This window comes from Cyrtonyx montezumae, unplaced genomic scaffold (genome assembly GCF_038088225.1).
Source record: "Cyrtonyx montezumae isolate F1298 unplaced genomic scaffold, pur_monq_1.0 scaffold_0, whole genome shotgun sequence".
Classification (NCBI taxonomy): domain Eukaryota; kingdom Metazoa; phylum Chordata; class Aves; order Galliformes; family Odontophoridae; genus Cyrtonyx; species Cyrtonyx montezumae.
This window is the reverse complement of record NW_027071824.1, coordinates 27,845,343-27,857,690: the sequence shown is the minus strand read 5'-3', so window position 1 is coordinate 27,857,690 and position 12,348 is coordinate 27,845,343. Positions and strand designations below refer to the sequence as shown.

The 12,348-nt window shown below is 39.0% G+C and overlaps 1 protein-coding gene across 2 annotated transcripts in view; it reads left to right on the top strand.

Annotated features, from left to right (window-relative positions):
• Positions 1-11,341, top strand: part of KIF25 (kinesin family member 25) — a 29,857-nt gene extending 18,516 nt beyond the window's left edge. Inside the window, exons 10-15 of one of the 2 annotated variants that reach the window (XM_065730896.1) lie at positions 89-238; positions 1,312-1,488; positions 4,867-5,018; positions 6,960-7,157; positions 8,725-8,880; positions 10,115-11,341. In XM_065730896.1, the coding sequence (XP_065586968.1) occupies positions 89-238; positions 1,312-1,488; positions 4,867-5,018; positions 6,960-7,157; positions 8,725-8,880; positions 10,115-10,272 (991 nt within the window). In that variant the 3' untranslated portion in view covers positions 10,273-11,341. The remainder of the gene's footprint in view (positions 1-88; positions 239-1,311; positions 1,489-4,866; positions 5,019-6,959; positions 7,158-8,724; positions 8,881-10,114) is intronic. The other variant, XM_065730903.1, reaches the window with a different exon arrangement.
• The last annotated feature ends 1,007 nt before the right edge of the window (positions 11,342-12,348 follow it).

The window sequence follows — 12,348 nt, the reverse complement described above, 5'->3', positions numbered from 1 at the left end:
CTTTTCCTCTCAGTGTTCCCAAATTGTTAGAGCCTTAACTTGGTACCTTACACACAGTAAATTAAATGATGGCCCTTTTGAATTTCAGGTACAATGTGTGTATTATGGCTTATGGGCAGACTGGAAGTGGGAAAACATACACGATGTTGGGACCACAGTTAGAAGAGAACTTTGCATTTGTCAGTGAAGATGAATCAGAGCTTGGAATTATTCCTCGTGCTACCCAGGAACTGTTCAGGTAACACTGATCTGTTATCAACCTAAGCAATGGATGCTTACAGACTTTTCACCTTGCATTTTACAGACAGGATGAAATGATGTTTGTAATGCATTTATTGTTGCACTTTTTAGTTTCACTGTTATTATTTATAGCATCTGTGGCTGCCAATTCCATATTTGAGATCTGATAGAGATTTCTATTCTCTAGCTTAGTTTGTTTTTCTAAGGAAATAAGACTGTGCAGTTTTACTGTGTTGTCTGACTTTCAGATTTCTTTAAGTTTTTAATAGATGTAATAGTGGAAATTAAAAAGACAATCAAGTCCTTACCAGGTTTGTGAAATTGACAGTTGAAGTAGGTGAAAAGGATCCACTTGAGAGCTCAGACCCAAACAAATGATAGTTACATTTTTAACCATGATATTGTTTTTGCTTTGAGAATTCTTCTCAACTAGATTTTTATAGTTGAACCTCGTGTGTGATTTGAACTGATGTTATAACAGGAGAGCCCGTGGTTTTTTTTTCAGCTAAGCTGATTTCTTTTGGAGAAAGTTGTAAGCTAAATTGAAAGAGATGATTTTGTACCAGTATAGCAGTGTCTAACAGTAAGTACTTTCCTGAGTCAACGAGTCCTTACTTCATTTATGAATCTTCTGAGTTTCTGGATTGATAACTCCTTTCGGATCTAACTGGTAGTATGGAATCTCTTGTGTTTGTTGTTTGCACTCTGGCAGAGTTTATCATATCTTGAGCTCTGAATGCAGTCACCTCCAGAAGAGAAATGGTATAAAAAAAATCTTGAGGGGTTAAAGGAGAAAAAAAAACAACGAGGCTGGCAAAGCTGTGTGGATAGTGAATGTTTTGATCCTTCAGCTTAACATTAGCATGTGGGTGAGGCAAAGTTCTGATTATGGCTATTGAGTAAGCAGAATCAGAATTTTAATTAAAATCAGAATTTTAATTAGAAGTTTATCTGAATTTTAATTAGATTATAATTAAAGAATAGTTCTGTATTTACAGATTGTTCACTTGAGGTTTGATTTCAGCATCTTCTGGTTTTATTTATTTGCTTTATTCTACTTTTATTCTCCAGACTTATTTCAGAAAAGCCACCAGGCAGTTACTGGGTAGACGTTTCTGTTGTAGAAGTGTATAATAATGAAGTTTTTGATCTTCTGGCCAAAGACAGTTGTGGAAAAGTATTTGGCATCAAACGGGACGTTGTCACAACCAGAGAAGGAAAGAGTGACGTTCCATTGCTTACGTATGAGTGAGTATACAATTTGATCCTTATCATTTCATCATGATTGAATGTCAGTGGGATGCCTAGCTGTCTACAATTCCATTATAGATGTCAGGATTAGCTCCTAAACTATGAATCCTAAGCATATGCAAAAGAAAAATTTTATGTTCCCTCTGCTTCCGTTACCTCAGTCAAGTAGACTGAAAATGTCAAAATGCTTTCAGCATTAACAGCACAATTACTTTTGGTTAAACTTCTGCATTAAGCAACTTTGATTCTTATTTAAACATCATGACAGCAAAGGGAGACCTAAAGAAATGAAGACTAAAGCTGTACTTTCCTTAACTGCATACTTTTCATATATGATGTATCTCCTAAGTAGAAAAGTTTGTTCTAGTGCACATGGGAATAATAATTCTGGGCGATACGTACATGTAGTGTTCAGAGCAAATTCTTCTTAAACATAAAACTCCTTGGCTAATTAGATGACAAAAATATTGTGCTGATAACAATTTATGAACTAACAAGAGTGAGTCTGTTTCAGACATTTTAGTAACAGATGTCTTGTTTATGCTGGTATTAAGAAGTCAGCATTAATAAGAATAAAAGAAGTTGACAAGCAGCACTTGTGGCACTTGAGAAGAGATGTTGCCCAGTGGAATTAAGCTCTTGGCCATCTCTCTATGAGTGCCTAGAATGTGAACAGATTCCAGAAGGGCACATTTCTGCTTGTGCATGACAGGGAGGCATAGAAGCATAGAAAAAATGTTCTATTCTTTGGCCAAAGAAATTTGTGTAAAGAAAAATCTCACTCTAATGGAATGTTTGCTGCAGTATTATAGTGTTTTAGGTTTCTAGGGAAAGCATGATGTTTTTCTTCACTTCTCTATCACGATGCTTGTCACAATCTAACTTATACTTTTCTAGGAGAAATTGGAAGTCAGGTATGAAAAGTATTTTCCTTGTCTCTGTGTTAAAACAAAATGCATCTTCAGCAGGAAGACAGTATTTTTATCTTGTGGGACGTAGTCACATAAGCAGACTAGTTCTTTGTTCATGTGAGTTCACGCTGTTCTCTAAAAGCTGTGATATAAATACAACAATGTTCTGGTGGGCTACACAGACGTACTTCTATCTAGTGATATGCATTGCATTTGCTGGCCATTGGGCTGCTCATAGAAAATGGAATGCCAGAGAAGTCATAAAGTGCCTTTCTTCACCATGGGAACTATATAAATCTTCTTTCTTCCTATGAAATAATAATCACTGCGATACTGTTGGAGGGTTTAACATTTTTCTCTGAGGTATGTCTGCTCTTCTTGAGGTTGAATATGATTTCCAGACAAATTCTGCACACTTGATTGCACTCTGAACACTTCGTAAGAGCATGGTATGAATTAAGAATGAATGGAACTTGAAGTGATGAATCCTTTTGCCATCTCTGTCTGTATTATGCTGCGTGGTGGGTTTTTCTTGGTTTGTGTTCTTGGATTTCCCCAGCTCTATTCCAACTTTTAGCATCTGGTTAAGTCTCTGTCAGTAAAAACTTCAGAAGTGAGTACTGTGGAACCTTATATGTTTGTGCTGAATCTTTCTTAAAGAAGCTGATATTTTTACTTTTGTATAGAGAAAAAACAAACTGTGTGACTCAGAAAAGGAAAACAAGTGAACATAGTGTGGGTATGATAAAAAGTAATTTTTTAATAATTCATAATTATGGTATTTCAGTAACTAAGATTAAGTCCTGGATTAATTCCTGAAGAATGCCTACCCGCTTTCCCCATGGAGCTTTGTATAGTGTGCAAGTGACACTTTTCTTCGGCTTTGGGGAAGGGAAAAGTGAGGTGTAGCTGGACTCGTGCCACAGAGAAAGGAATAAATCTTCAGGAAGATTTAATTTGTATTTCTAGTTCATAAAATTGATGCAGTGTTTATTTCTCTGAAATTTTAATTTATGGTAAGGGAGCCTGGTGCCTTGAGCTCTTAAAAACATAATCACTAAATACTTGGTTAGAATGCAAATATAAATAAGAATATGGGTTTGCATCTCAATTACAATGTAAGCAGCAAAGAAGTCCAATTCATAAACAAGCTATATTAATAATTATACAGAAAGGTTAATAAGAAAGAGCAAATCAAACAAAATAAGGGAACCACTGAATGAAGCCACCCAGCTGCCTGAAATCTAAAGTAAACAGCTGGTGCTTTGAATAAAAACACATTCTCATTTGTGATAATATTTCATCTAGAGTATAGCAGCCTGCTGGATCTCACCGACTTCTCCATATGTCCATTAAAAAACAGTAGTCTCTTTCCTGCTAATATGTACATCCTCCTAAATCACAAAAACCTCAGTCTCTTTCTTCTTTTATGGCTTAGTTGACTTTGGAGAACACTCATGATCAAATTTTTAACCTAATCACAACAGGGTTTCTCTCTGTAGAACGTGCTCTTGGAACACACAGTGCGTACAGCCCACTAAGGCAGTAGAGGCTATTACCATCAGTCCTGGTGAGAAGCTACCACCATGGCAAGCATGCAGCACTGTGCTGGGGATGCTCTTTACCTCCAAAGTCAACTACAGTTTCCTCGAAGGTGACCAGCACTGACTGCATGTGCTAAGGCTTATCCTCTGCAAACTCCAGTTAGAGCACAGCAGTCTATAGACTGAGGTCTGTTGCACTCATTTAGCTCCTGCAGCCACATTTTAGAGTGTTACTGAGTCACACAGGGAACTCCTTATAAGTGCCTGCCTGCTTCTCTTTAAGTGCATATAGGTTAGGTGAAGCCAAGTGTTTTCTTCAGATGCCTTTGGTATAGCTCTTTTCTTTCTCTGTACTCTTCAAGTGTTGCTCCTCATAGCATGAACTGCTTTTGTGCCCAGTGTGCTTTTGCTGACTGCAGTGATATGGAACCATGGCTGTAGTGGGCAGTCTGTCAGGGGGGATTTAGGGATTCTGCCATATTACAAGGCATTCAGTAACCAGGCTGTGATACGCAGCCACAGTAATTTATATTGAGAAACTGTTGTTTGGGTGATGTCACATGAGTGATTATTAAAGAAGGCAGTGACATGAAAGGAGAATCAAGACAATCTTGCGTCATTTGTTTGCAAGGTTGGCAGGATTCTTCCTTCTTCCTCAACACTTCCACTGCTACATCAGCTTTTGTCTTGAATTTTCATCCCAGACTATGTAACTCCTTATGAAAAAAAGCCTATAAACAGCTGTTTGCACAGCTCAGAACTGAGATTCGTTTTTGGAGGTAAGTAGAGTTAAGAATAGTACAAGGAGTTATGAGACCAAGGAAGTATAAAAGCTGAAATGCACATCTGAGCTGCCAGCTTTCTCAGGTGATTTTTACTGTTAATCAGTTAAACCTCCTGCTTGTTTGTTTACTTCCTAGGACTGTTGCAAATGCATCTGAATTTTTGCACCTAGTTATCAAAGGTCTACAGCTAAGAGTCAGGCACCCAACACTGGTGCACGCTCATTCCTCTCGCTCCCATCTGGTGGTTACATTGACCATAACCACAATTGTCTCTGGAGATAACTTTGGTAAGTAAGATATTACTAAAATACAAGAACTGGTTGTTTTTGAAAGACAGGCTGTGGGCTGCGAGGCTTTCATATTGCTCTTTCTTCCTGTTTCCATTGCTTAATACATTCCCTCTTTTTTCTTCACCTTCTAAATGCTGTCTTAGAAAAAACTGGTTTGATTTCTCACTGCTAAGGGTTTTCTTAGAGGTTTTCTCACTTCACATCTCTTGACTTAAGAGTCCTTGACATTTTATAGCACGAAATAGGTAGTGAAGTAAATTTGATCAGTAAGATAGATACTCTATAAATAAAGTAGTTAGATCAGTTTGTATGATGTATTGTTTAATTTCTCATGATAAGCTTGATACAAAGCTAACCATATCTTTTAAAGGTCAGCATAAAAAAACCCACAAAAACACAATACTTTCACAGCTTAACTGCTGCCTTACAAAAAAGGCTGTTCCATTCAGAATGTCTTGAACTGCTAATAATAGACCACTGTAGGAACAGACAACATAGTAGTCTTAGTATGGCTAAATCTGTATTTCTACTTTTCATTACCACACCAAGACTTACTAGTTTATTGCTTCAGGAACAGCTTTGGCTTTTGAGGGTTAACTTTGTTTTCTTTCGCTTACGTTGTAATTAGACTCTCTGTTTCCAGTGCTGCGGTCTGTCTCCTTCATACTCTGAAACAACAATATGGTTTAAGAAAGTGGAAAATATTTAACATTTTTTCCCCTAGATTGCTATCGGAAATTAAACCGACAATATTAGCAAAACAGAACAAACAGTGCCCTCACTTACCTGCTGCCTTTGCCAAAAGACACAGTTGCTTCACATGTTGCAGTTTTAACGTTCCAGATGTTAGCTCTATCCAGTTCCAGATTCTTGTCAATCAGGCAGATGTTACTTTTCAAAGCACAGGGTTTGCACTGTAGGACAACAGCCATCTTGTCTAGTCCAGGCTTGCCTTTGCCATTTCTACATTCAACGCTATGTCACTATGTCATGTAGCTACAAAACTTCATAGATGCATCTAATTTATGGTGAATACAGATGAAGGTGAGAAACATAGGTAAAAAAAACAGCATTGCAAATGGGATCTCACTGTAGCAGTATGACTGCATTCCATCTGTCTACTTACAAGGAGCTATTTTTGATCTAGGTGCAATTGTCAGATATCTCAAAAACTAAGTAAGATCTAAATCACAAAACATAAAATTTTAAAGTCCATGATGAGCTCTGCACTGAAAGTTAGAATTGACAGTTTTGCTGCAAATCTTCTAGCATTATGTTCCAGAAATGTCTATTGTTTGAGGAGAGCAGTTACTTTGTTCAGTCCGCTCTTTACAGAAGTTTTGCAGCTAAACTGTAAACTGTTACATAAACACTGTATAATCCCAACTGGATTCTTAAGTCCTAATAGAGTTTCCTGTCTATTACCTGTAACGGTGCATGTGCTAGAAAGCCCTAAGCCCCGTCCTGCTGAGTTCAGAACCATAAAGGCAGGATGAACCATTGCCCTTCTTTTACTTCAGGACACCATCGGAGAATGTATCAAATGCTTAGAAACAGGCTTCAGAGCTTACTGCTCCCAAACATCCAAAATTGCACTTTGTTTGCAGTCAATCTAAAATGTAAAAAAATACTTCTGGAAATCCTTGGTGGACTCCTGTTTCTTCTCTACCACGCTGAAGTGTGGGTGATGGGGATACAGTACAACCTGTACCAAGTCTTGTTACCAAATGGCATAATGGTTTTGATGAGGAAGGCCTTAAACAAGACTGAGAAAGTCATGCAGCCTGCCCCTGCAGTTGTCTCTGCTTCATATAACATTTCAGTTAGAACAGCCTGAAATAGCAGATATTGTAGTCCCCACTGATAACCAATTTCCAGTGTCAGTGAGAAGCTTTTATTTCATTAGTGTTTGGTTTGTTTTCTTTTTCAATTAAACAGGTACTTCATGGGAGGATGAACAAATCAGTCAGAGACTGAATAAAGAGGTTTCCTGCACCTATCCACAAAAAACAAAAGAAAGTAAATCTACCTCTTCTTCCAGAGCCTCTTCACCAGCACAACTTGAAGCAGCTGAGAAAGTGAAGCAAGTCAAAACTAGATTGCAGCTGGTGGATCTGGCTGGCAGCGAGTGCGTAGGTAAGCAAGCATGTGTTTATGAACAGCTGTTAGAAATGCTGGGTATGGATCCTCCCAGATCTGAATTCAAAGAACATTTCTCTTTAGCACTTTATGTACACACTTTCACGTGTTTTAAACATAGATCCTGACATAAATGAAACATTGAGGCCTGACTGTTCCAGTTTGGGGCTGATACAGCTCTAAATGAAAGTCTGACTGAATAAGCCTGAAAGAAACCCAGGGCATTTACACCTACCACAGGTATACTACTGGTTCAGACTGGTTTTATTAGGCCCGCTTCCCTGCGCTGAAAATTACCAAGCCATTGTGTAGATATGTTTAAAGTGCATACATTATTTAAATATTACATATCTGTAATAATTGAAATCACTATTTTTCTGCCTTACTGTGGAGAAAGTCTTGAAGGAAGTTAGTATTGAAAAGAAAATATTGGTTTTGTTGTTTCTTCAAAGTATTTTCTTCCTCCTCCCCTCCTCTATGCACACAATAATTTCAGAAACTCGATTATTTCCTAAAGGGCAAGATTGCTTACCAAGAAAAGCCATGCAGCCAAATGTACCATTCCAGAAATAATGTTTTGATAACTGAACCAGTATTATGAAAGAGTCCTTTACATTACTGCCAAGAATTCTTGCTGTTCTTCACTGTTAAACTTTTGTTCTACAGAGAAGCCTAATATAATACTTTTTTTTTTTTCATCTGCTCTGAGCACTGGAAATTGTTTTGGTAAACATGTAATTGAGCAATAGTGTGTGGGTTTGCTCTCTTAGTTCAACCAGGACAAACATTTACTTGGTTTAAGGCTCTGCAAGCTCACTTGCGTGTCAGTATTAGATGTGGCGCAGCACACGTGGTAGACTCATCTCTGCCATTCAGCTGAATTGGCGGAGATTTGAGAACTCCAGACTTACTCTGATGAAAGAGAAGGACAGCTATTAGCTCATAATTGTTTTTAAGTGTAGACAAATAAGCGAGCAGAAGTACATCTTAAGTGTATGCAATACCTGCTGTACATCAGCACCCTGCCTTGCTAACTCCATAGCCATCTTGGATCACTTACCTGAATCACAGGTGATCCAGTTTCTAGCAAACTAAGATTCAGTTTGAGAACAGATAAATACTTAAAGGATGTTTATCTGACCAAATACAGATCTCAGTAGTTTAAACCCCAGTATCTTAGCCGTTTGCTGTTTCAGAGTGATATCTACTGATTTAAGAGACCCTCTTTAGCTTAGGAGTGGCTGTAGAAAAAGACCCCATTAAAGTAGGTCTTGAGACATCTGTCTCACATTACTTTTACCCTGTGGCAGGTTCTTCCAAGCTGTTTTGCTCTCCTGAGGTTGCAGCACTTTCTAAAATAAATGCAACTCGATGTGTAGGCAACACCCTTGCTTGAGGTGTGTATGGTTAGATAGATACCACCACGGTACAAGAGCATGGTTCACAATTGGTGTTTTAAGAGCACTGTGTCAGAAGCAGGTGATACAACAAAAAAATTTCTCGCACGTCACAGTTGCAGCATGTTTGCTTACTTTCCCCACTGCCTTTTTCTGCACTCCATCAGGTATGTCTGGGGTGACGGGCACAGCACTGAGAGAAACATCGTTTATCAACCGCAGCTTGTCTGCCCTAGCAGATGTCCTCGGAGCAATAGCAGAACAGCGATCTCACGTGCCCTATCGAAACAGCAAGCTTACACACCTCCTCCAGGACTCTGTAGGTGAGGGATTATTCTGACTTGTAGTTAATAATAGAAATCTCATTTCCCAATATTTTGTGCAACAAAGTTGTGCAAAACTGGAGGGTGATCCCTTATTGACACTCGTCCTGTCTGGGCCCCTGTTCGCAGGCTTTAGATGCAGCAGTGTGAGTGCACACATCTGTGAGTACAGCAAAAGTTTTGAACTTCTCTGAAATTTTGTAAACTTCTGTTGTTTTCCAAGGTAAAAAAACGTGTACTTGGAATAATCACATCTCTAATAGGATAATAAAGGGTAACAATTGCATGTTATTGGGATTTCATACCATGTACACTCTCAAGTAATCTTCTACAGTGTTTATGTAATTGCATGTTCCTTAATGTTCTGCACTGTAGCAGAAAGACAGAAGAGGGAGACTCCAGAACATAAGCCTGGTACCATACTACAACTTCTTTCGTATTTAAGTCACTTTCTTCTTCTCTAGCTTCTTATCTGTGCAGAAATAATTTTAAGGCAAACACAATTCCTGCAGTACTGTCAGAATAGAAGCAGTCCACACTGTAATGCACTTTTCTTCAGCCAGAAAGCATCAGCCCTTATGCTTTTAGTCTCCAGCTTACACAGTGACTGAAGTAATAGTTCTTTGGAGCTGCTGAAAGATTATTCACTTTTGCATGAACCTCTATTTCCCTCTAGTGCTGGGGTCCATGCTGTGAAAGGGGAGAGCCAAAGAAACTAGTCCAGGAGCGAAGCTGTATGGGCACTGAGCCTGGCTTTTAACTGTGTCTTGTGTATGACCCAGTGACTGTTTAAATGAAGTGCTGAAAGCAGAGCCTTCCCTGTTTGTTTATTCATTCTCTGAACTTCTAATAAACGTGTTTTGCATTACTGTCATGAATGGGACAAATACATATCACAACTGTTCACCCTGAATGTTCTGGAATTTGACAAATCCTAATGAAGCATCCAGACCCATAACCACATGCAGACCTAACTGATGATATTATAAGGGGTTAAAACAAAAAATCTGCATTACAAATTAGGAAATGTTTCTTCTACAGGAACAAATGATATAGTTAGAGATACAGGCTTCCTTTTAAGGACTTGCTGGTTTTCCACAGCCTTCTTCATGTTTTCTGCCTTCTGCTAGGGCAGCATGTGCCAGTTGCTGCGTAGACCAGTAATATTACCGGTGCTTGATTTACTGAAAATAATGGGATAAATGACCATATTTTGTCTTTTTCCTGCTTATAGGAGGTGATGCTAAACTGCTGGTGATGCTGTGCATCTCCCCCAGTCAGAAGTACTTAACAGAATCGATGCAGTCTTTGGGATTTGGAACTCGTGCTCGCCAAGTTCAGAGAGGACAAGTCAAGAAAAGAAATCTCACAGTGTTGAGTAAAACAAAATAAAACTTAAGACTCCTGTGGATTAAAGTATTATTAATGAGTTCCTCAGACTGAAACGTATATTGTTATCCTAAAGCCTTTCTTTTAGATATCAACTGCCAGATAAAATAAGCAATCCTCAGCATAGCATTAGCAAGCCATAAACCTGCTGATAATGTGCTTGCTCCAAAGATAATAAGTATTGACAACAGCTACCAACAGTGGTGGAATCACATAGAAATAAATCAGGCTTTTTAAGAAAAGCTACCTCAAGACACAGTTTTGGTGATGCATTTCCTTTAGACAAGAAGAACCAAGTCAACAGAACCCCGTTTAAGATGGCTTGTTTCTGAAAGGCCAAAGCTGCCTTCTGTTTTTGCATTAGAAGACAAGAATCTGAATAGCATTCCAGCACTTCAAAGCAGTAAATGAAATACTTCCTCACAGCTTAGATTAAAATGAGACACATCATCATGGCTGGCTGTAATGTCTGACATGGATGGGGCATCTCTGTCAGGATGTAGGAACGTAAGGAAATCCATCAGCTACATTGAACAGAACACTGCTGTCAGATTTTAGGCACTAGTGAGATGGAGAAAGAGTAAGGCTCCAGCTGCTATCCCTCTGGAATGTAGCTTAGGAAGTGAATGAGGGGGTTATACAGCCCTCTGAAAACACTCATGTTAAATGATTGGAGCAAATACCAGCTCTGTTGAGTTCACTGATGGGTATAAAAATAAAAGCAAGATGAAATAAAATAAACAACTACGAGCGCTGAAAGACCCTGAACTACAGACCTCAATGCCTAATGAGACTTCACTTGTACAACTGTTAACTTGTACAACTGTTTTAGTAGCAGTCTTGCTCGCTGTTTCATTTGCATTTCTGAAGTTAACCACATCACAGCACTGAAGCTGTTTGCACATTATAAATGCTTCCCATCCATCAAATGAATAAAACACCACACACCCAGTGCACGATATGATGACTGCCATCCTCAAGAGGCTCTTACATTCATTCACCAGTACTGAAAGAACAGGGTTTGTGAATGAAGTTACACTGATAGAAGTTTCGGGGAATCTTAAGATGAGAAGTGGTTCTGAGATGAGAAGCCGGGCTCACGTGACACCTGATGTGTTTTAAGCACAGCCTTGTTGCTCAATAGACATCTCAAGATTCACTCTGAATTTTTACCTCCAGCAAGCACTCTACCTCTAGACTGAGGGAGGTCAGTGATAGGTCACTGGCAGAAGGCTTGAATTGCAGTGGCCTGCTCAAAAGGCTGAAGTTTACAGTACTCCTAGTCACTTAGCCTTCATAAGCACAAATATTTACCCAGAGATTACATAGCATACTATTATTGGAATTTCAGCCTTGAATATTTAACAGCTGCTGTGTTGCACTCTAGTGCTCAGAGAGCACTGGCACTGCAACTTGGGGAGCTGTAATACTTGTTTTCCTAAAATAGGGTCATGATGGTAAGCGTCTCAGCTTTACCCAGTTCCAGCAGTACAGGACACAGGACCATACAAAACTCAGCAGTCAATAAAGGAATCTCAGATAAGAAAGTGTCAGACAGGGGAACGTTGGCCTGTTAAGTGAAGTGCAGGAGCAGACAGCTTCAAGCTTGCCTTAGTCTCACGACAGCAACTACTAAATCAGCCAGGATTAGAGCACTGTAAGAAGTTAAGTGATGAGAGGGCGCTAGCTGAATCCATCAGCATCCTGAAGTTCCTCAAATATTTTTGAGGATTTGGCACTAAGTGTAACTTGTAATGAACCGTGCTTTGTTTTCTGGAGCTGCTCTTAAAACTTTGGCATTTATTTACCATCTGGGTGATGGGGGGGGGGGGGGGGGGAAAGCATCAATCCTTATTGTTAAAGCTGAAAACTAAAACCTTCAAATATCAGCAAATACCAGAAGTTTAAGTTTCTACACTAACACAAACTCTGCCAAGCTTTGCATATGCAGCATTTCCAATTCCTGTTTTCTTTTTTGTCAGCGTAGTGTAGTACACTGAGCTACACAACGAAGCATCCAGGACATACAGGGCACCAACACTAACTGATATAACAACTTGCAGTTCTGGTATTTCGATG